Here is a 22,865-nt window from a genome sequence, read left to right on the forward strand (position 1 = left end):
CTCCTGAGTAGCTAGGATTACAGGCATGAGCCACTGGCGCCCAGCTCTCATTATTTTTTTATTTAAGTTTAGTACTTGGAGATAGAGAGGAGCTACAGAAAATTAAGTGCCACATGAATACAACTCAGAAGTGTACAATACTGATAAGAAAAAAACAGCATATATCTCTCTTATGAGTATGGATATTATCATCACCTTAAACTTTTAGTTTCAAATTTTTACCTCAAAACCAACTCTAGAGGTCCAAACATAAGACTGCAATGAATAAAAATGAATACCTGGGTGGACCTGGAGGTACCTCATGTGAAGAACTGCTTCTTTCAAACAATAATCCATATTTAGTGGCCCAAACATTTGCAACCTATCAAATAAAAGGGTGTGAAAAGATATCGGTAAGAGAATCTAATCTTTCTTTATGAAACAGTTTTATAAAACAGGACAACACTAAAGAGAACTTTACAAAGTAATATGATCACTAACTATAATAGTTGAAAGTAGTTAATTCTAACAAGCAATTCTAAGATAAAGTCAAATCTAATAAAGAGGTGTTTGATGTGAAATTCTTGCCCATAGCTAATATCAGTATCAAAATGACAATGTGTTAAAATTTTAACAGTAACCAGTGTGGAGGCACAAACCTGTAATCTGAGGCCTCAGAAAGCTGAGGTAAGGAGATCAAGGCTAGCCTAGGCTACATATGTACCTAGTCTCAAAAAACTCAATTAAAATTAAAAAATAAACATTTCAATAGCACTAAACATTAAAGATTTATTAGAACCAAAATGATTTCTTATATATCATTTAAGCTGACAAAATACTGACTTTATAATTCACTTCATTAAATAACTTTTTTTTTTGGGGGGGAGGGGGAGGATCCGGTCGTGGGGCCTGAACTCTGGGCCTGGGCGCTGTCCCTCAGCTCTTCAGTTCAAGGCTAGCGCTCTACCACTTGAGCCACAGCGCCACTTCCAGCTTTTTTCTTTTTGCTTATGTGGTGCTGAGGAATCGAACCCAGGGCCTCAGGCATGCAGGGCAGGCACTCTACCACTGAACCACCTTCCTAGCCCCTCATTAAATAACTTTTTATTTGTGTGAAGGTTAGAAAAATAGTAAGCCACAATAGCTACTAAAACTTAGTTACTGTATTTGAATTGTATTTGAACCAACATTCTAGGTTGCAATACGTAAGAGATAGCTCTGGAATATACTAAGTTAAGAATGATGGTCAGGGGCTAAGAAAGTGGCTCAATGGTAGAGAGAGAGGCCCTGGGTTCGATTCCTCAGCACCACATAAACAGAAAAAGCTAAAAGTGGCTCTGTGGCTCAAGTGGTAGAGTGCTAGCCTTGAGCTGGAGAGCCCAGGCCTAGGTCAAGCCCCACAACCAACTTAAAAAAAAAAAAGGAATGGTGGTGAGTAGTCTACCTATCTAGACACTGTGAGGCTAAATTCGAACTCCAGTACTACCCCCACCAAAAGAGTTGTCTAAAGCCAGGCGCCGGTGGCTCACGCATGTAATTCTAGCTACTCAGGAGGCTGAGATCTGAGGGTGGCAGTTCAAAGCCAGCCCAGGCAGGAAAGTCCGTGAAACTCTTATCTCCAATTAAAAAAAACACCAGAAAACCAGAAGTGGCGCTGTAGCTCAAGTGGTAGAGCACTGTTCTTGAGCTGAAATACTGAGGGACAGCGTCCAAGCCCAGAGTTCAAGCCCCACGACTGACAAAAAAAAAAAAAACAAAGTTGTCTAACAATACACACACACACATACACAAATTAAAGCAGTCAAGTTTACCTGAAATGGTAAAGAAGCTATATAATCCTTTCCTTCTATGCTATGCATGTTAATACACGAGCTTTGCAATATACAGATGCATTTTTCTAACTCATGGCTACCTGAAAAGATAGGAGATAATGTTTATGGAATTTTTTCACTGAAGAATCCAATCCTTACAGTACAAATGCTTTAATGCACAATACGAAAGTGCTTAAACATTTTGAGTCTTATGAGAAATGAAATTTCAAAAAGGAACTTACGGTAGATCTTTTCAGATTTATCCTGTGATATAATGAAGTCACACCATAATGCCTAAAATCAAAACAAAATGATTACTTATGATACTGAACCTAATTAATAAGCTATTTGAGTAATCATGGCATCTAAATGATGACATATATGTAAACCTTTCCTTTCTCCTCAACATACATACTATGAGAACAAAAAGTAAAAACAGACTAATTAATGTTAACTATTATAAGGAAAAATATGTTTACAATTAGATCTTATGAAAAGAAAAAAATCAAAAACCCACTAGCTATAGCCTTACAGCAAAAACTCAATAGTGGGGCTGGGAAGGTGGCTCAGTGGTAGAGTGCTTGCCTTGCATGCATGAGGCCCTGGGTTCGATTCCTCAGCACCACATAAGCAAAAAGAAAAAAGCCGGAAGTGGCACTGTGGCTCAAGTGGTAGAGTACTAGCCTTGAGCTGAAGAGCTGAGGGACAGTGCCCAGGCCCAGAGTTCAGGCCCCATGACTGGACCCAAAAAAAAAAAAAAAAAACTCAATAGTGGCTCAACCTACACTAAACCCTGTCATCCCACACAGTGCTAAAAACTAACAGTCTAAAATTACGGTATTGTCTCAAGACTTACCTTCCAATTAATTTTCTTAGATCCTTTCTAGACTTGTTTTTAAGACAAAGACTCTTTTCCTTAAAAGCACATCTTACAAAATATGCACTTAAAACCATTAAACTTTAACAGGCATTTGTAACAATCACTTATTGCAATTATTTAATGGCATTTTATGTTTTTTATTGTGGCAAAATACATACAACATTCATCATTTTAACCATTTTTAAGGTCATAATATCACAGTATTAACAAAATTCATTAAATCAATATCACCACTATACATTTGCTTAACTTTTTCCTCATCCCAAACAGAAACAGTGCCCATTAGACAGTAACTCTCCATTTTACTCTCACCTTATTTCTTCTAGTCTGCTAACCTTATGAACTTTCTTCTATGCTCACACTTAAGGGCAATTAATAACATATATCCTTTGGGGGTCATTTAACATATTTCTAAGGTTGGGCCATGTTGTGGCATGTATAAGTATCTCATTCCTTTTTAAAACTGAGTAATATTCACTGCTGACATATACCCTATTTTATTTATCCATTAGCAATTGATGGGTTGCATGAACTAGCTCCACCTTCTGGTCACTGTGAATAATGCCTGGTGCACAACTATGATTCCCTGCTTTCCTTTGTGTATATACCAAGAAGTGGAATTTCTGAATTGTAAAGTAATTCTACAAAAAAAAAAAAAAACTTTTTGGAAATGGAAGCCACAAGCCATTCCACAGCAGTTTTACATCATCAACAGCAATGCACAAGGGTTCCAGTCTCTGAACAAATAAAATTTATTTTTCTAAGTGCTGATGTTCTAGCTACCAAGGAAGCTGAAATTCAGTGGATGGTGGTTCAAGACTGGCCTGGGGAGAAAAGTCCAAGACACTTCATCTCCAAAATAATTAGCAAAACATCAGACTGAAGATGTGGTTAGTGACAGACTGCTAGCCAAGTGCACAAGCTAAGCAATCACAAGGCACTGAGTTTAAACCCTGTACCAGCAAAAACAAAAAACTCACATTTGTTATTTTTCTATTTGTTCTGTTTTAATTTGTTAGTACTGAGGGGTTGAACTTGAGAATGTGAGCATCCTAGGCAAGTTGCCTACAACTTGAACCACACAGCCCCTAGTCCTTTTAGCCTTCATTATTTTTTGAATAGGGTCTCAAGGGTATGCTCAGGCAGGCATGGACTATATAATTCAGCTATTTAAGCTTCCCACATGGCTAGAATGACAGGGACATGCCAAAGAATCCAGCTATTAATTGAGATAGAGGATCTCCTGTTTGTGTTCTCAAACTCTGTTCCTCCTAATCTTTGCTCCCAATTAGCTACAACAGGTACAAGATAAGAGTACCTAGCTTTATATTTTTTTTTTAATAATAGTCAACTAACTTACTTTGTAAAATAGTATGCCACTGTGACTATAATTTGTATTTGCCTAGTTGAGTATTTTTAGATACACTCGTCATTTATACATCTTCTTTAGAGTAACGTCTACTTAGGTCCTTTTGCTCATTTTTTAATTAAGTTTTACTGTTGTCTAATTGTGGAGTTTTTTAATACTATTTTGACAAATAAACTTAGTAAGCAAAACAGGCATGGAGCCAAAATCTAATTTCAAATGTCCAGAACTTACATTGTACCATTCTAGTCTCAACTTCCTTTTAATCCCAGCCTCAGTTTCTAAAACTAAATATATTAACACCTCTTTTTTTCAGAAGAGATCACTAGCCTCTTTCCTATCTTCCTCAGCCTTATTTCTCACCTGTCTTTTTCTTCAACACATCACTTTCTTTCAATGAAACTATGAACAGTGTCCTTGACAAGTCTCCATACTCTTTAGTCAATCTCTAATAAATAATGCCACCAAAATTATTTCTTCTTAAAACACAAAGCTGATTATACTCCATTTGTAAACCTTTGGTAAGTTCCCTTCTGCAGAGGTGAAAACCCTGATTCTTTTTGTTTACATACAAGACCCTTAAACTAGATCTATCCAGTACCCTCTTGCAACTCTCTACACTATTTGGATACACCCATCCCAACTTCACAAAAGTTATGTTTCTCCATAATTCTTTTCCCTGCAATTCCTCTATCTAAAATGTCCTTCTTTCATCATGTCCTATTTATCATCTGTTTGTTTGTTTTTTCCGGTCGTGGGGCCTGTATCATCTCCTTTTAAAAATCCTCTCCCGGGGCTGGGAAGGTAGCTCAGCGGTAGAGTGCATGCCTTTCAAGCATGAGGCCCTGGGTTCAATTCCTCAGCACCACATAAACAGAAAAAGCCAGAAGTGGCGCTGTGGCTCCAGTAGTAGAGCGCTAGCCTTGAGCTGAAGAGCTGAGGGACAGCGCCCAGGCCCAGAGTTCAGGCCCCATGACCGGCAAAAATAAAAATAAAAATAAATAAATAAATAAATAAATAAAATAAAATAAAAATCCTCTCCCTTCAGAACTCAGATGGGGCACTGGTGGCTCACATCTGTAATCATAGCTACTCAGGAAGTAAGGATTATAGTTCAAAGCCAGCCAGAGCAGGAAAGTCAATGAGACTTTTATCTGAAATTAAACTCCAGAAATGGCACTTCTGTGGCTCAAAGTGGTAGAGCATTGACCTTGAGTGAGACCTTGGGCTCACTGCCCAAGCCCTGAGTTCAAGCCCCATGACTGAAGAAAAATTATTATTGAGCCCATAAGAATAAAAGCCAGGCACCAGTGACTCATGCCTGTAATCCGACCTACTCCAGAGGCTGAGATCTGAGGATCACGGTTCAAAGCCAGATTGGGCAGGAAAGTCCATGAGACTTTTATCTCCAATTAACCACCAGAAAATGGGAAGTGGACCTGTGGATCAAGTGGTAAAGCACTCATCTTGAACTGAAGAGCTCAAGGACGGCACTCAGGCCCAGAGTTCAAGTTCCACGACCAACAGAAAAATAAATAAAATACAGAACTCAGCCAGGTGGCAGTGGCGTATGCCTATACTCCTAGCTACTCAGGAAGCTGATATCTGAGGATTGCAGTTCGAAGTCAGCCCAGGCAGGAAAATCCATGAGACTCTTATCTCCAATTAACAGCCAGAAAAGTGGAAGTGGTACTGTGGCTCAAAGTGGTAGAAAACTAGCCTTGAGGGAAAAAAAGCTCAGGGACAGAGCCCATACAAGAAAAAATACAGAACTTTGCTGAGTGCAGGTGGCTCACACCTGTAATCCTAGAAATTCAAGAGGCTGAGATCTGAGGATTGTGGTTCAAAGACAGCCCAGGCAGGAAAGTCTACAGACTCTTAACTTGAAGTTTTGGGGATTTTTTTGTGACCAAAAACAAAAAAAAAAAAATTATTTATGTATGCATATATGGAGACATGATTCAAGTTGTAGAGTGCTAGACTTGAGTTCAGAGATAGCACTCAGGGTCCTGAGTTCAAACCCAGGACAGGCATGAAAAATAACCAAAAACAACAAAATAGAACTTTATCTGTTTTGCCCAGCTTTCTAGTATCTGAGTCCTTCAGTGGCAGAAAATGCATAATCCCCAGCAGTTAATGCAATGTCTAAAACAGTCACACTAAATACTAGAAAGTTGAATAAGTAGAATGAGTCACACAACTAGTATTATCTCTTAACCAAACACTAAAAAAGAAAAGTCTGCACATTACCAAGAAAACTAACAATATATTTCCCAAACCAAAAGGACTGAATTCCTAATCTTATTATGATTACACTTAAAACAGTATTACCCTAAAGGTAATAACTACATATCCATGGGATCAGTAAATAGGCAATGTTCCTTGGAAAAATCAAAATGGGAACATAGCAACAGACATACTTTGGTATCCTATCTACTTTTCACATCTATACTAACTATGTGGCTTACATGGGGAAAGATGATCTTCAAAAAGATCAGACTTCAATACTCCTACCTAGAATGTTCAACATATGCCCTCAAATTTTGGAATAATTCACTTAATCCTTTCCAATAAATAGTACAATGTTCATCAGAAAATAGTTCATAGAAAGCGCAGGAAAAAAAAAGCCCAAGTACAGATTTCAGTACTTATAAGCCTTAACAGTCAAAAGCTTCCAAAATCTCATCAACAACCAAACCTCTAATTCAGTCACTATGAATGCATTAGTATTTCTCCTAGTTTTTAATCTAAAACTTTTCAATAAGTTGAAATAATTACAATGAACTTATGTTCCATCTAAATTCAGTAATCATTAACATTTTCTCCTTCTCCATATTCATTACCATGTGCATTTAGGTACTTGTGCATTAGGCTACAGATACTCAAATATATGTTGCACACACATCAAGATACTTCATCCCTAAATATTTCATCAGGCATTTCCTAAAAATAAATATTAGCTACTACAGACCCATATACCTATCATGCTAAGAAAAAACTCTCTAATACCACCTAATATCCAAACCTTTTATGCTTTTCCAACTTAAAAAAAAAGTCTTTTCTTTTTTTTTTTTTTTGGGGGGGGGGTCCGGTCATGGGGCCTAAACTCTGGGCCTGGGCGCTGTCCCTCAGCTCTTAAGCAAGGATAGCACTCTACCACTTGAGCCACAGTGCCACTTCCGGCTTTTTTCTTTTTTGCTTATGTGGTGCTGAGGAATCGAACCCAGGGCCTCATGCATGCAAGGCAAGCACTTCACTGAGCCACCTTCCCAGCCCCCAATAAAAGGTCATTCTTAAGCAGCTTTCTAGAACCAGGATTCAAGCAAAGTTCATTTCACAAGTTTTAAAAATACTGTACTGGGTTATCATGGTGACTCATGTCTATAATACAGTACTTGGGAAGCTAATACAGAAGGATCCAAGCTCCAATCCAAGGAAAAATTGCATTTAGTGATGTCACCTTAATTTTTTTTTCATCCACAACAGTCATCCGTTTTTCTTCCTCCATGACTAACATTTTTTTTTTACTAGCATTTTTAAAAAGACCAAAATGCAGACACACCTCAATTCTAGATAAACCTATTTTGTCTACACAACAACATTTATAACTATTAATAATCTTGTCTGAGGGGCTGGGAAGGTGGCTCAGTGGTAGAGCCCTTGCCTTGTAAGCATGAGGTCCTGGGTTCCATTCCTCAGCACCACATAAGCAAAAAGAAAAAAAAGCCGAAGTGGCGCTGTGGCTCAAGTGGTAGAGCACTAGCCTTGAGCTGAAGAGCTGAGGGACAGTGCCCAGGCCCAGAGTTCAGGCCCCATGACCGGACCCAAAAAAAATAATAATAATAATAATAATAATCTTGTCTGAGCTGGGCCCTGGTGGCTCACGCCTGTAATCCTAGCCACTCAGGAGGCTGAGATCTGAGGATCGCAGTTCAAAGCCAGCCCGGACAGAAGAGACCGTGAGACTCCTATCTCCAATAAACCACCAGAAAACCGGAAGTGGCGCTGTAGCTCAAGTGGTAGAGCGCTCGCTTTGAGCTGAAGAGCTGAGGGACAGCGCCCAGGCCACAGAGTTCAAGCCCCACAACCGACAAAAAAATAATAATAATAATCTTGTCTGAACCAATTAATATACAGCAGGTCATAATAAACTAATAATTTTTCTAATTCTGCCATTCTTTCTACATTTATTAACTATTATTCTTCTATAAGAATTTTCCTTTATCAAATGGAAATAAACCTCATGTCTTCCTGAAAAGCCACAGCAAGTACTTAATTTCCTTCCTATTAATTACCAGATTTTTTAGTACAAAGGTATGACAGCCAACTGCAACATAGCAAATCAGGGAATTTTCTTACCATTATGAACCCAATAATTTGTATTTATTAAGCTAGCACACAATTATAATATTCCAGATGTATAAAAATATCATTTTTATAATTAATTTCTTATACATGGACAAACTAAAGTAGGCAAAGGAAGCATTTAAAGATGACCACTGGCAGCAAGACACCGGTGGCTCAAGCCTATAATCCTAGCTACTCAGGAGACAACAATCTGAGAGTCACAGATGGAAGCCAACTCAGGGAGGAAAAGTCTGAGACTCTTACCTACAATTAATCACCAAAAAGCCAGAAATGGAGCTGTGGCTCAAGTAGTAAGTAGAGTGCTAGCTTGGAGCACAAACACTCAGGCACAGTGCCCAAGCCCTGAGTTCAAGCCCTAAGACCAGCATTAAAAAAAAAAAAAAATGGCCACTAACAAGAGATAATGAATGGGACAATACATTAATTAAAATCACATTTTCCTATTATTATCTTCACTACATGTCACAAGTACACGCTCAACTACTGGATCCTTGTACTGCTTCTATCATTTTTGTTATATTTTAAAACAATAATTTTTGAAAAAAATGAATAAAGCCAATCAAATGTTAAAATTCAAAATAACTCACCTGTTGAACAGGACTGTCAACCGTGAAAGCTTTATAAACGGCCATTGCCTGGCTTTTACTCCCCTTGCTCCAGATAACCATATTTCCAGCCACATAGAGCTCTTCATCATAGTCCGCTTCTTCTCCAATTTCACTTACGCCCTTCCTCAACTGCCAGTTTTCCTTAAAAATGAATACATGTGTAAGACATGTTCAAGCACTTCTTTTTTTCTTCTTCAACCCTATGGAGCAAGATTTATTTAGCCATGGAATAAGACTCAATCCAAGCCCAACTCTTAGATGGTCTGATGCATTGATTAACAAAACAGATTATTTGGGCATATTATCTTGCAAAACAAGAACTTACTCAAGAACTGTGCATATTAAATGCTCCATATCAAATTTCCATAAAATATTTCTTAAATCATCATCTCTACATATTAAAAAAAGAAATTCACATGCTTGTAACTAAAAAGACATAGTAAGTCTATTTAGAAAACAGAGTTGTGAACAAGGAAATCAGTGGAGGAATTATGCACAGTATAGACTTCGCTGCTTCGCAGGTGTATATATGCTAACTCTCTTTCCCTTATCCAATCCAGAAATTAATGGAAGAGAGCAAAGTCTCCATTCCCAACTGCATGTATTTTTCTTTCTTATTTTGTGGTACTGGGGCTTGAACTCGGGACCTCAAGCTTGCTATTGCTCAACACTTGGGCTGTACCTCCAGCCCTGTTTTTCATTGGTTATTTTCCAGATAAGATTTCATAAACTTTTCAACCTGGGCTGAATAGCCTCAAACCAAGTTCCTCCTACTCTCACCCTCCTAAGTAGTTAGATTTCTGGGCATGAGCTATTTACACCAGGCTATGATTTTTTTTTTTTTTTTTTTTTTTGGTAGGCCGTGGGGCTTGAACTCTGGGCCTGGGCACTGTCCCTCAGCTCTTCAGCTCAAGGCGAGTGCTCTACCACTTGAGCTACAGCGCCACTTCCGATTTTCTGGTGGTTTATTGGAGATAGGAGTCTAACGGTCTCTCCTGCCTGGGCTGGCTTTGAACCGCCATCCTCAGATCTCAGCCTCCTGAGTAGCTAGGATTATAGGCGTGAGCCACCAGCGCCCGGCCAGGCTATGATTTCTAATAATATACATTTCATCTAATTACTTATAAGAGGGGAGGATTGTTATTCAAGGCTAGCCCAAGTATAAAAGTTCATGAGATTCCATCTCAACCAATGACTCGGCAAAGTGGCAAGTACGCATCATTGCAGTAACACAGGAAAGCACAGTAAGAGAATCACACTCTAGACCAAACCACGCATAAAAGATCCTATTTCATGTAGACCAATCCCCCCGCGCTCCCCACCAAGGTTTAGAAATGAGAACTCTGTAGGCTCTGAACTTGTGACTTGGCTTTTCTCTAGGCCAGGCCTGATTAAGCTTTATGTCTGCGGATCTTTTCATTTAATATCATGGTGGCTGTAGGTTGATGGTATTTGGAGCTGGTTTTCTTCAGAAAGAGATTGTTTCTTGTGAGACTCCTATCTCAAATAAACCACCAGAAAACCGGAAGTGGCGCTGTAGCTCAAGTGGTAGAGCGCTCGCCTTGAGCTGAAGAGCTGAAGGACAGCGCCCAGGCCCAGAGTTCAAGCCCCACAACCAACAAAAAAATAAATAAATAAAGGAAAAAAGAAATTATCCTACTGTGGTACAGTGGCACATGCCTCTAATCCCAAAAGGATCTGAAGTATGAGGCCAGCCTGACCTACTTATCTCAGGCTGAGAGTACAATACAAGTGATAGAGTGCCTGCCTAAGAAGGCCCTATCTCAAAAGAACTACTACTGCTACCTTCTTATATGACGTTTCTGTCCTACTCTAGAAATATGCAAGTATTTTACAGAAGAGAGAATGTCTATTCTCTACCATTTAACCATCAAAGATCAAACATGAAATCTGGTCCTACATAGGAAATGAAGAGAAATAGGTTTAAAATGAATCATAATCCTAACATGAAACTTGACTCTCATTATAAAACCACAAGTTGTAGAGTATGTCAAAATAAGCAACCCAAACAACGTTTTACAATAATCATTATTTTAGTATTGATTCAAATTAGTAAACCCTAACTTTACTCTAAAGTAGCATTATGATTATTCCTTATTTGTAACGGGGTAGTCTTAACAAGAAAACTGTATTACTCTACATTTCAAAAATAAAGGCGATATTAATAGAACCTTCTGTTTTTCGTGGATTGTAACCTCTTGAAGAGATCCAACCAAACCAGCAGCGCCATCAGAAGACCATAATTCAGAGGCTGGCTGTAGCTGACGAAGCTGGAGGTTCAAAGCATTAGGGTGGTGCTTGCAGTGGTCTCGACCGAAAGGAACAAATTCCTGCAAATCCCCGGCTGCAATCATCGTTGCCCTTTCTTCATAGAAGTTCGACATGGGTTCCAAATATCAACATTATTTCTGCATAAATTCAAACACATTCTGGTCAAACTTTAGAATCCAAACCCATTTATTACTACAAAGATGTGGGCAGGTTGCGGCGGAAACACACCATTCTACCTCCCCATCGTTTCAACATACAGCTACATACATTACTATATAATATGGTAAGATGATGTTTGTTCTGTCTGAGGACACATCTACAATATAAAGTTTTAATGGCATTACATGTAAGCTGCAATCCTCAAACACAGAAATAGAACATTTGAATTCAACACATCAACACGAGCAAAAACAAGAACCACATGATCATTTCAATAGATGCATAAAAAGCATTTGACAAGATCTAATACCCCTTTATGATAAAATTTCTGGAGAAGCTAGGAATTCATGGAACATTCCTGAATATAATAAAGGCTGTGCCGGGCACTGGTGGCTCACACCTTTAATCCTAGCTACTCAGGAGGCTGAAAGCTGATGATCGCAGTTCAAAGCCAGCCCAGGAAAAGTCTGTGAAACTCTTTTTTTTTTTTTGGGGGGTCCGGTCGTAGGGCCTGAGCGCTGTCCCTCAGCTCTTCAGCTCAAGGCTAGCGCTCTACCACTTGAGCCACAGAGCCACTTCCGGCTTTTTTCTTTTTGCTTATGTGGTGCTGAGGAATCGAACCCAGGGCCTTAGGCATGCAAGGCAAGCACTCTACCACTGAGCCACCTTCCCAGCCCCTGTGAAACTCTTATCTCCAATAAACCACTAGAAAACCAGAAGTGGTGCTGTGGCTCAAGCAGTAGAGCACTCCCCTTGAGCTGAAGAGCGTAAGGACAGTGCCCAAGCCCAGAGTTCAAGCCCCATGACCGAAAAAATAAAATAAAATGAAGGCTGTATATGACAAACCTATAGCCACCATTATACTTAATGGTGCAAAATTAAAATCCATTTTCTTTCAAATCAGAGCAGGATATCCACTCTATCAACACCTCTTCAATACAGTACTGGAATTCCTAGCTGGAGCAATAAGGCAAGACAGAAACACAAAGGAGACCCAAATAAGGAAAGATATAAAACGCTCCCTCTTTGCAGACAACATGATCCTGTATTTAAAGAACCCCATAGATTCCTCTCTCAAGTTATTTGAGCTCATCTGAAACTTTGTCAAAGTAGCAGAATATAAAATTAACCCACAAAAAAACAATAGCTTTTCTGTATGCCAACAATGAAAAGAGCAAAGCTGAAATCAGGAAAGCAATTCCTTTTGTAGCAGCCTGAAAATAAAATACCTAGGAATTAACTTAACCAAAGATGTGAAGGACCTCTATGATGAAAACTTTAAAAACCTGAAAAAAGAAATTAAAGCAGATTTAAGGAAGTGGAGAAACCTCCCATGCTCCTGGATTTTAAGGATTAATAAGTGAAAATGACAATACTACCCAAAGCTATCTACAAACTCAATATAATACCCATCAAAATCTCAACAACATTCTTGAATATGTATAAAGGAAGCAATCCAAAATTCATATGGGTAATAGAAGACCCCAAACACCAAAAAACAATCCTTAGCAGGAAGAAAAGTGCTGGAGGAATATCAATACGAAGCTTCAAGCTCTATTACAAAGCTGTAGTAATAAAAGCAGCTTGGTACTGGCACAAGAATAGACCCGAGGACCAATGGAATAGAAGACCTAGAAATGAACCCACAGACCTACAGCCACCTAATATTTGATAAGGTAGCCAAAAGCACAGGATGTAAGGCAGCCTCTTCCAACAAATGATGCTAGCAGAATCGCTATACATGTGCAGAAAAGTTAGATTCTTACATATCACCCAGCACCAGAATCAACTCTAAATAGATCAAAGATGTCATTGTAAGTCCAGATGCCCTGAAAATATTACAGGAAGGGATATGGGAAACTCTAAGGCTCCTAGGCACAGGTTGAAACTTCCTAAGTAAAGATCCAGAATCACAACAAATCAAAGAAAGACTGGATGAAAGGGATTGCATCAAACTGAAGAGTTTCTGCATCGCAAAGTACATAGCTAGCAAGGTAAATAGAATAGGAGATCTTTACTAGCTATGCATGAGACAAGGACTTCATGTCTAAAATACACTCAGATCTCAAAAAATTAAACCTCCCAAAAACAAATCTTCAAAGAAATAACCCAATTAATAAATGAGCTAAAGACTTAAAGAGAGTTCTCTGAAGAAATAAGAATGGCCAAAAGACACATGAAGAGATGTTCAACATCTCTGGCCATAAAAGAAATGCAAATCAAAACAACATTGAAATTCCATCTCACTCCAGTTAGAATGGCCATTATCAAGAAAACTTACGGTAACAGATGCTGGAGGGGATGTGGCCAAAAGGGAACACTAGGGAATGTAAACTTGTTCAACCACTCTGGAAAGCAGTATGGAAGTTCCTCAAAAGACTCCACATAGAGCTTCCCTATTATCCAGCAATCCCACCCCTGGGCATCTATCCAACTGACCACAAGCCAGACTACATATACTAAAGCCACTATTTATCACAGCCAAGATAGGGAATCAACCCAAGTACTCCTCTGTACAAATGGATATGTGGTGCATATACACAACAGAATTCTAGGCTTCCATCAGAAAGACTTCCATCATAAGGAAAGACTTGGAAAAAAATTATATTAAGCCAAACCAAAAGAAACAAAGGCTGCATCATTTCCCTCATTTGTAATCATTAGAATGTGCCTTTAAATCTACAAGTAAACCAACAGATAGTAAAAGACAATTAAATCTGGACATGATTAATTGAACAGCACTCTCAACATTTACCCATTGAGAACCAAGGAGGATATTCTTAGGAGAGGATCACAAGGGCTCAACTGCTATTTGTATATGATTATAAAAAATGATGCTGATCAAAATGCACTACAAGAAATAGAAAGGTTTTTTTATTGTACTGTTTGCAGTTTTTTTTTTGTTTTTCCATTCTTTCCTTTTTTCTTTGGTTTATTCCCTTCTGTGACAATTTTTTTTTTATTGCTGTATCCTATGTCTTGTATATAAGTTTATCTGATTTGGGGAGGAAAAAGGAAAGCACAAAACGGTGGAACAAAGGTAAATTGAACTATACAACTTACAGGAGAGGAAAGTCCTTAAGGAAAAATTGGGAGAGAGTGCAGGAGGGGGTAACACTGTTCAAAAGGAAATGTACTCATTACCTGACTTATGTAACTATCACCTCTCTGTATCACCTTTACAATAATTTTGTTTAATTTGTAAAGGTGAAAAAAATACATTTGATAATAGAGGCTCTTTAGCATAAAACAACCATCAGGATTAATAGAGACTAACTGAATTTTTCTTAAGATTTCTCATTGTGGGTCTTTTTTTGTTTTGCCATCAATTACAAAACTGCTTCACAAACCTCAAAATGGGCTGGGAATGTGACTTAGTGGTAGAGTTCTTGCCTACCATGCATGAAGTCCTGGGTTTGATTCCTCAGTACCACATACACAGAAAAATCTAGAAATGGTGCTGTAGCTCAAGTGGTAGAGTGCTAGCCTTGAGCAAAAAAAGCCCAGGGACAGTGCCAAGGCCTTGAGGTCACGCCCCAGGACTGGCAAAAAAAAAAAAAAAAAGAAAGAAAAACCTCAATGCCACTGAAATTGCTATGCAACTCTTTTACAGTAGCAAAGTTGTTTTGCTGTAAATTATTTTTCTGATATAATCGTCTCACAAAATACAGCACGTTTTTACCAGAAATAAATCAGTATTGAGAACATTTGAACTTGAGTATTTAAAAAGTACTTTATAAAATTTGTAAAAAAAAAAAATGCAAAATTCAGCTGTTCAAGGTAACCAGTTTTTTTTAACGTGCTACTTTATCCAAAATGTGCGATTTGTAATATTCTTTTTAACTGGAGAGAAAAACTGCAGAATCAATTTTCACCGTACTGCATTATTTTATGCGCAGGCAACATACTTAACGGTAAAACTCCTCAACCTTTTATAAACGTGTTCTTTATACGCAACATGAATGCATTATTTAGTGTTCCTTAGAAACGCTACGTGGATTACGGTATAAACGAAGACGTCAGCATCGGTATCCACGACTAAAATCGACCAGGCCAAAAAGAGAAGACGCGAACGCACACGGATCTGGGCCCTCGATTAGGAGGACGGTTCCCAGCCCCTTTGTGGGGTCGGTGGAACGAAGAGGCCGCGGAGCAGCCGTTCGAGGGTCCGGGAGGGGTCGGCCTAGAGGTTGAAGCTGTCTGGGAAACGCGCTGGGCGAGCGGGAGGAGCCCAGAGCGAGCCCGACCCGCAGGCCACAAGCCCCCCGCGCCAGCTCGGCCCCGCGCGCACCCAGGCCGCCCTCGGGCCCCGCCCTCCATCCCGTCCTGGGCCCGAGCCAGGACCCGTGCCTGGGTCAGCACCAGGCCGCGGGGTGCCCGGCCCGAGCGCGCCACGCGGCGGATGCCCCCTCGAGAGCCGCCCCGCAGGCCGCCGAGCGCTGCGGCCCCACTCCGCACCTGTATGACTCGGAACGCGCCAGGCGCTGCGAGCCCCGGCTGCTCCCCGGAGGCGCAGGGGCCGCGGAGGCCCGAGGGCAGCGGCGGCCTGGTCACGATGACTCCCGGGCCGCTGCACCTTCTCATCCCCTCTACCTCCTTTATTCTGGAGGAAAAAAAACGGGCCGCGGCCGCAGCGGACGAGTGAAGGCAGGAAAACACGCGAGACCCTCAAGTGAAGGCGTCCATCTTGGTTTTCCCGTCGTGCCTCGCGCGCGAGAAGCGCGCGGAGGCCCAGCGGCCTTGGCGCCTGCGCAGTGGCGGAAAGGTTGCGTGGACGGAACTCGGCGGGGTGCTTCCAAGCATCTTCAGAAAATGCGGAGCGGTCTGGGACGTGTCTGTCTGCTGGTGTCGGTGTAGACAGTTAGGCGGGAGAGAGTAGGGGAAATGAGGCGTGGTAAGCAGCAGCCAGAAATTGAAAACATTGCAACTTGAGCAGCAGCTCCCTTGCCGGCTTTTTGTGGCTAACTGGAGATAGGATCCTCAGATCTCAGTATCTTGAATAGGACTACAGGTGTGAGACACTGGCGCCCCGCAAACTTTAGTATTTGAAATAAGTTTCAAAACATTTACAGAAATATTGCAAAGAGACCCTATATTGCGAAGAGTCCCTATATACCCACAGCCAACTTACTTGATTTTTACATTATTGTTTTGCATAGTACATTAGCTGGCAATAATGAGCTAATATTAACACGTTGTTGTTTAAGTCCATACTTTATTCAGATTTCATTAGTTTTTGCCTAGTGTCATTTTTCTGTTCCAGGGTTCCCTTCAGGATACGTTATATTCAGTCACCTCATCTCCTTCAGCCACTCTTGTTTTTTGTAATCTTGAAAGTTTTGTTTCTGTTTATTTGGTTCGTTGGTTTGCTTGCTTGTTTTCCTTTCTGCAGTACCGAAGTTTGAACTCAGAGCTCTATACTTCCTAGGCAAGCAGTCTACTACTGAGCCATGCCCCCGGCTTGTTTTTTTGCTGTTGGTTTACCACTGTAAAATGAAAAGGGTACCTCAAAAACTTAGGGAAGTTGCTCCAGTTCCAGGTCAGGCACTGCTCCCGCCTTCCTGGGCCTCAAGCAGCATTGGTGCCTGGGCAGCGGCAGCAGTGGCAGCAGACCTGCATGCAGTGAGGGAGGCTGTGGATCTTTTTCTTGAGATTTCAAGAATTTTTGAATTCTGGTTTAGATATGGAAACCCTGTCTATTTGTGTACAGCTTTGTGAACAAGGAATTAACCCAAAAGCCTTATGATCGGTTATTAAGGAGCTTTGAAAGGCTAACTGAAGCACTCAAAGCTACTGAAAAAAATGACAAGCTGATTTTCTGGAGAAATTCTGATGAGATTTCAGCTCTTCAAGAGAATTTGAAGATTACAATGTCATCAAGAATGTCCAGTTAGATTACTATGTGAAGATGTGTAGCAATTTTATTTTTTAAAAAATTGTATAACCATAGCTTTATAAATCATGGAAAATTGCTTACATGACAAACTATCATATGTGTTCATATCACATCTTATTGGCTTGTTTTAATGGTTTCTCTGCTTTGGCATTGCTTTGTTCATATTTATGTATTCCTTATTTATAGTTCTGATAGCTTTAATTTTCTAAGCAATCTATCAGATGTGTACATCTGCTGTGCCTGGTTGAAGTGTAGTGGAACCTATCACCAGCTCTAGTTATAATAGTTACAACTTGTTGACATTTCCATTATAAGCTTTAGTTTTGAATTGTTTATGCATGCTAACTGGATTTATGTTGTGTTAGGCTGAAAGTTGACATGATTTCAGCCACCGCTTGTGAGTTTTGATTTAGACTTGTATGTGTTCCAGAGTCTTATTTTTAAAAATCAGAGCATAGAAGACATTTCTTGTAACCTGTCATTTAACAGAGAATATTTAGTTTTATAAACAGTTGATAATAGTGTGAATCAGATCATTTTTTCATTGAGCAAGTATAAAACTTCTAGAAACTTAGATTTTTAGAAGTAATACAGTGTTTAGCTTAGTATTTATAATTTGAATCATTTAAAACTAATGAGACAAAGAAGCAATGTAATAGTGATATACACAAGACAATCTGTGGGAAGGGAGGAGGGAAGGAAAATAGGGGGGAAAAATGAAGGAAAGGGTAACAAGTTTGACAAGAAATGTACTTATTACCCTACTTATGTAACTATAACCCCTCTGAAAATCACTTTAACAATTAAAAAAAAAAGAGTCACTAAAAAAAAGAAAGAAAACTGGGGACTCTTGCAATAACTATATTAACAGAAGGGGAAGACACTGAGTATGTCATATATGGTGGAATTCGCAGCAGAAGCTCTAGGTTTTAGAAGTAGTTATTTTGTCAGTGATGATTTGGGTTAAAAAAACCTTGAAAAGGTCATTTGATTTCCTGTTACAAGCTTAAAATATTCCATTCCTATTTGTATATGCAATATTACCAGTTATTGTGTTTCAGCTTGTTTATAAAACATTATTAATAAAGACATAAAAATAAGAAAATTTAAAAATAAAACTAATGAGAGCTGGGGGCTGGGGGCTTACACCTATAATCCTCGCCACTCAAGAGGCTGAGGTCTGAGGATCTCGGTTCAAAGACAGCCAGGGCAGGAACATCTATGAGACTCTTATCTCTGATGAAACCACCAGAGAGGGCTGGAAGGTGGCTCAGTGGTAGGGTGCTTGCCTTGCATGCATGAGGCTTTGGGTTTGATTCCTCAGTACCACATAAGCAGAAAAAGCTGGAAGTGGCGCTGTGGTTCAAGTGGTAGAGCATGCACCTTGAGCTGAAGAGCTCAGGTACAGTGAGTGCCCTGGCCCAAAATTCAATCCCCACAACCCCTTCCAAAAAAAACCCTGAGATTATTAGTTGGAGATATTTTTCTTTCCAAGTTTTATTCCCTACAAAAGTCTACAAAATTATGTATTGAATAAAAAAGTAGCCAATATGCAAAATTCCTTTTTATTTTTATTGTTAAAAAAGTAATTAGAATACTTACCTAACAAATCTTCAGCAGTTATTTAACAAATCACTAGATAGGTGATGTGTTTAGCAGGAAGGTTTTCAGTCATTAAAAAAAAAATCTGATTTTTAAGAAAAGCAAAAACACTTTGCCGCCCAGCTGGCCTTGGGCCACAGTTCTGTTCAGCTTCCCAAGGAACTAGAATTACAGGGTGAGCTATAAGCTCATAAGTTTTGAGGAATACTGATAGGGTATTTTATAGGATATCCCTTATCTGCAGTTTATGTGATGTTTTTGTCATGATTAAACTAGATATAGATTTGAGGAGGAAGGTAGAGTCCCATTTTTCATCCCATTATAACAAAATAACTTATCATTGTAGATGTTATCCTTGATCATCTGGCTGAGGTAATGTAGGTCAATTTTCTCTAGTGTAAAGTTACTTTTATCTCTTCTCCCGTGGTACTCATTGGAATAAAGACATATGTGTGGCCCATGCTTGGAATTGGTCCTATTGATTGTTTTATACAAACTTGCAAAACTGATTCAGCAGGGAAAATAGTCTTTTCTGGAAGACTTGGATGTCCCTATGCTAATTAAAGCTTTAAAACTGGATATCCTTGAGCAAAAAAGAATCTTGATTCATACCACATACAAAAACATACAGAACTTTGCCAGGAGTCAGTAGCTCAAGAGGTTGAGATCAAAGATCATAGTTTGACTCCAGCCTAAGGAAAACTGTCCATGAGACTCTTACCTCCAATTAACCAGCAAAAAGCTGAGCTAGAGACATGGTGCAAATAGAGAACTCCAGCTGAAGCAAGAAAGCTGAGCAAAAGCTGGGCATCCATGGTACATGCCTGTAATTCCAGCTACTCAGGAGGCTGAGATCTGAGAATTACAGTTCAAAGCCAGCAGGAAAGTCCATGAGACTCTTATCTCCAATTAACTACAGAAAGGAAAGTCTGTGAGACCCTTATTCCCCAATTAACCACCAAAAAAGTCAGAAGTGGAGCTGTGGCTCAAGTGGTAGAGTGCTACCCTTGAGTAAAAAGAGCTCAGGGACAGTGCCCAGTCTTCAGTTCAAGACCAGGACTGGCATGCGGGGGGGTGGGGGGTGGGGGTAGGGGGAAAGGGTGAAGGAGAGTGCTGAAGAAGGTTGGTCTGCTCAAGGCATATTGCATGTATATATGAACATGTCAAAATGAAACCCAGTTTTATAACTAATTGATGCTAATAAAAAAAATTTTTACCAACTAGCCACTTAGATTTTTAAACTAATCACACAAGACAGTAAAATGAATTATAAACTAGTAAGTAAAAATGTATAAGGATTCTGTTATATGTAATGACATTGAGTTTGAACACATATGAATTATTGTCTCATGTTGTTTGTCTGTTTTTTGTTGGTTTGGCGGCTTGAACTTTGAGCCTGGGCTCTGTCCCTCAGCTCTTCAGCTCAAGGCAAGCACTCTACCACTTGAGCCACAATGCCACTTCTGGTTTTCTGGTGGCTTATTGGAGATAAGACTCTCACAGGGAGTGGCGCTGTAGCTCAAGTGGTAGAGCGCTTGCCTTGAGCTGAAGAGCTGAGGGACAGCGCCCAGGCCCAGAGTTCAAGACCCACGACCGACAAAAAATAAATAATAATAAAAGACTCTCACAAACTTTTCTGCCCAGGTTGGCTTTGAACTGTGATCTTTGGATCTCAGCCTCCTGAGTGGCTAAGATTACAGACATGAGCCACTGGTGCCCAGCTTGTCTCAGTATTTTTATATGCTTATTGAAGCACAATGTTATCCATAATTCCATCAAAATAAGGCTTTGTGAGTTCTAAAGTTTGCACTCTACTTCTTAACTTTATTGGCCATTTTTTTTTCTTTTGTCATGGAGCTTGAACTCAGGATCTGGCCGCTGTCCCTGAGCTCTTTTTGCTCAAGGGTAGTACTCTACCAGTTTGAGCCACAGCTCTACTTCCTGTGTTTCAGAGGTTAATTGGAGATGAGTCTCATGAGGAATTTCATGCCTGAGTGGGCTTCATACTGTGATTCTCAGACATCAACCTCCTGAGTAGTTAAGATTAATGCCTGGCTAATTTTGTTGGCTTTTGAGCTAGCGTCTAAAGCCTGCTCCATCTTCCAGTACAAGTAAATAACTGTGTGCTCCCACAGTATCCACTTACATAAGAAGGTCGTACCTGTGCTTCACTCCAGAAGTACAGTTCTGATGCTTCTTCCGATGTTGTGCTTGAGCAAGCTAAGAACCAAAGGTTGAGCAAGAGAGCTACCTAAAAGTACAAAGATTTCCTTCACTGGACACTGTTGACTCATGCCTATAATCTTAGCTGCTTAGGAGACTAAGATCTAAGGATCATGGTTCAAAGCCAGACTGGGTAGGAAAGTCTTTGAGACTCATTTCATCATGGTAAAAAATACACCACCCCCATTTCCTAACAAACTGTAATGCTTAGTTAGATCCTGTATTTATCATATGTTTTCTACTACCTCAAAAGGATTCACTTACAACCACTATATCACTTTCCACTTCCCTTAAGAAAGTACAAAATTTCAACAATGACCTTGTATACATCTTTAGTGGTAAGGTCTTATTTCTAATGGCATAAGTTACTAAACAATTTTACTTCAGTACATTTTCAGCCTGCTGAATGGAGCATCTTTCAAGAGAGTAAAAAAAAAAAAAAAAGATAAAAAAATCTACCAAAGGAAACAACATTATTTCGCTATCACATTCACTGTGCTGAGTGAGTTCTTTTAATTGTATCATTTCATTTTGCAACAACTACAAAAGCTTCATTTTGCTGTGAGGATTAAGTCCAGCAGGCCTAGCATTAGCCTGAGCTGTTATGCCAAAGTTCCTGTGTGACACTAACCCCCAGCCAAGCACGTAAGGCAAACCCATTTTAATCATGGGTCTGAGGAGATTCAGGGAGAATTCTGTACAGTCTTCTGCAGCAAACAATGACACAGATGGTATATACCTGGCCTAGTGAGACTCACAGAACTCTTTTATTATGCCTTAGAAGAATGTCTATCATCAAAGTGTCATAATCCCCACTGCCCTCCATTTGGGCTTCCTGTTCATTGACTATTCCTAATCCCAGAGAGAAAGTGCATCTAGTCACATTCCTTACAGGTAGGAGGACATGAGAGCTACACTGGGCCTTCTGGCCCTTACCATGAGTAGCCTTTGATTGTTGTGCATGTTCCATCATTACTGCTGTTTGCTATATTATAGTCTTTTCCTGTAACAAATTGGATTTTGGAGAATATTCAAAGATAGAACTCTCTTTAACTCCCATTGCACAGTTGTACCACAGCAATTGTACTCAATTCAATATTCCAAATAGATGGCATTGCCTATAGTCTACCCCCAAGGACTAGTCACTGCACTCTCATCATATGGCTCAGCATATTGAATGAAGTCTCTTCTAGGCACCATTTAAATTGTTCAAGAAGCTATGAGATGCTTACATTTCCCTTACAACTTTGAGCATTCAAAATTGACTTTGTTTTCCAGTTTGGAGCTGGAACTCAAGGCCTCATACTTGCTAGGTGGGAACTCTACCACTTGAACTATGCCTCCAGCCCGTGAGTTGATGCTCTTCTTGTTACCATCCCAGTTTCCCAGCAAACCAAGAATTTGGCACTTATAAGCATTTCCCACATGTTACTCAGCATTCTAACATGAGAACAAGAGATTAAGGTCACATTTCAGTGTCATTAATATGGTACAAACCCACCAAGATCATGACAGAGATAAAGTGAAGGGAGCAACATAATGCAGGCACTGAAATCTTCATGGAAAAGAAGGAGCTATGCAGAGATCTGAGTGGTTGCATCAGGTAGATTCAAATGCAGAGAATTCAGGGGAAAAGGTAGCAAGGAAAACCTCATTCCAGGCTCAGAGACAGAAGTGAATG

At 39.7% G+C, this 22,865-nt stretch overlaps 1 protein-coding gene across 1 annotated transcript in view; it reads right to left on the reverse strand.

Moving 5' to 3' along the window:
• Positions 1–16,160, reverse strand: part of Anapc1 (anaphase promoting complex subunit 1) — a 105,677-nt gene extending 89,517 nt beyond the window's left edge. The window contains exons 1-6 of the mRNA XM_070013277.1: positions 15,922–16,160; positions 11,205–11,441; positions 8,992–9,153; positions 2,033–2,084; positions 1,791–1,891; positions 279–361 (exon numbers count right to left, since the gene is read on the reverse strand). Coding sequence (XP_069869378.1) covers positions 279–361; positions 1,791–1,891; positions 2,033–2,084; positions 8,992–9,153; positions 11,205–11,417 — 611 coding nt within the window. The 5' untranslated portion in view covers positions 11,418–11,441; positions 15,922–16,160. The remainder of the gene's footprint in view (positions 1–278; positions 362–1,790; positions 1,892–2,032; positions 2,085–8,991; positions 9,154–11,204; positions 11,442–15,921) is intronic.
• Between the last annotated feature and the right edge of the window lie 6,705 nt (positions 16,161–22,865).

Source organism: Dipodomys merriami, unplaced genomic scaffold, assembly GCF_024711535.1.
Source record: "Dipodomys merriami isolate MVZ:Mamm:240054 unplaced genomic scaffold, mDipMer1.0.p SCAF_90, whole genome shotgun sequence".
Taxonomy (NCBI): Eukaryota; Metazoa; Chordata; class Mammalia; order Rodentia; family Heteromyidae; genus Dipodomys; species Dipodomys merriami.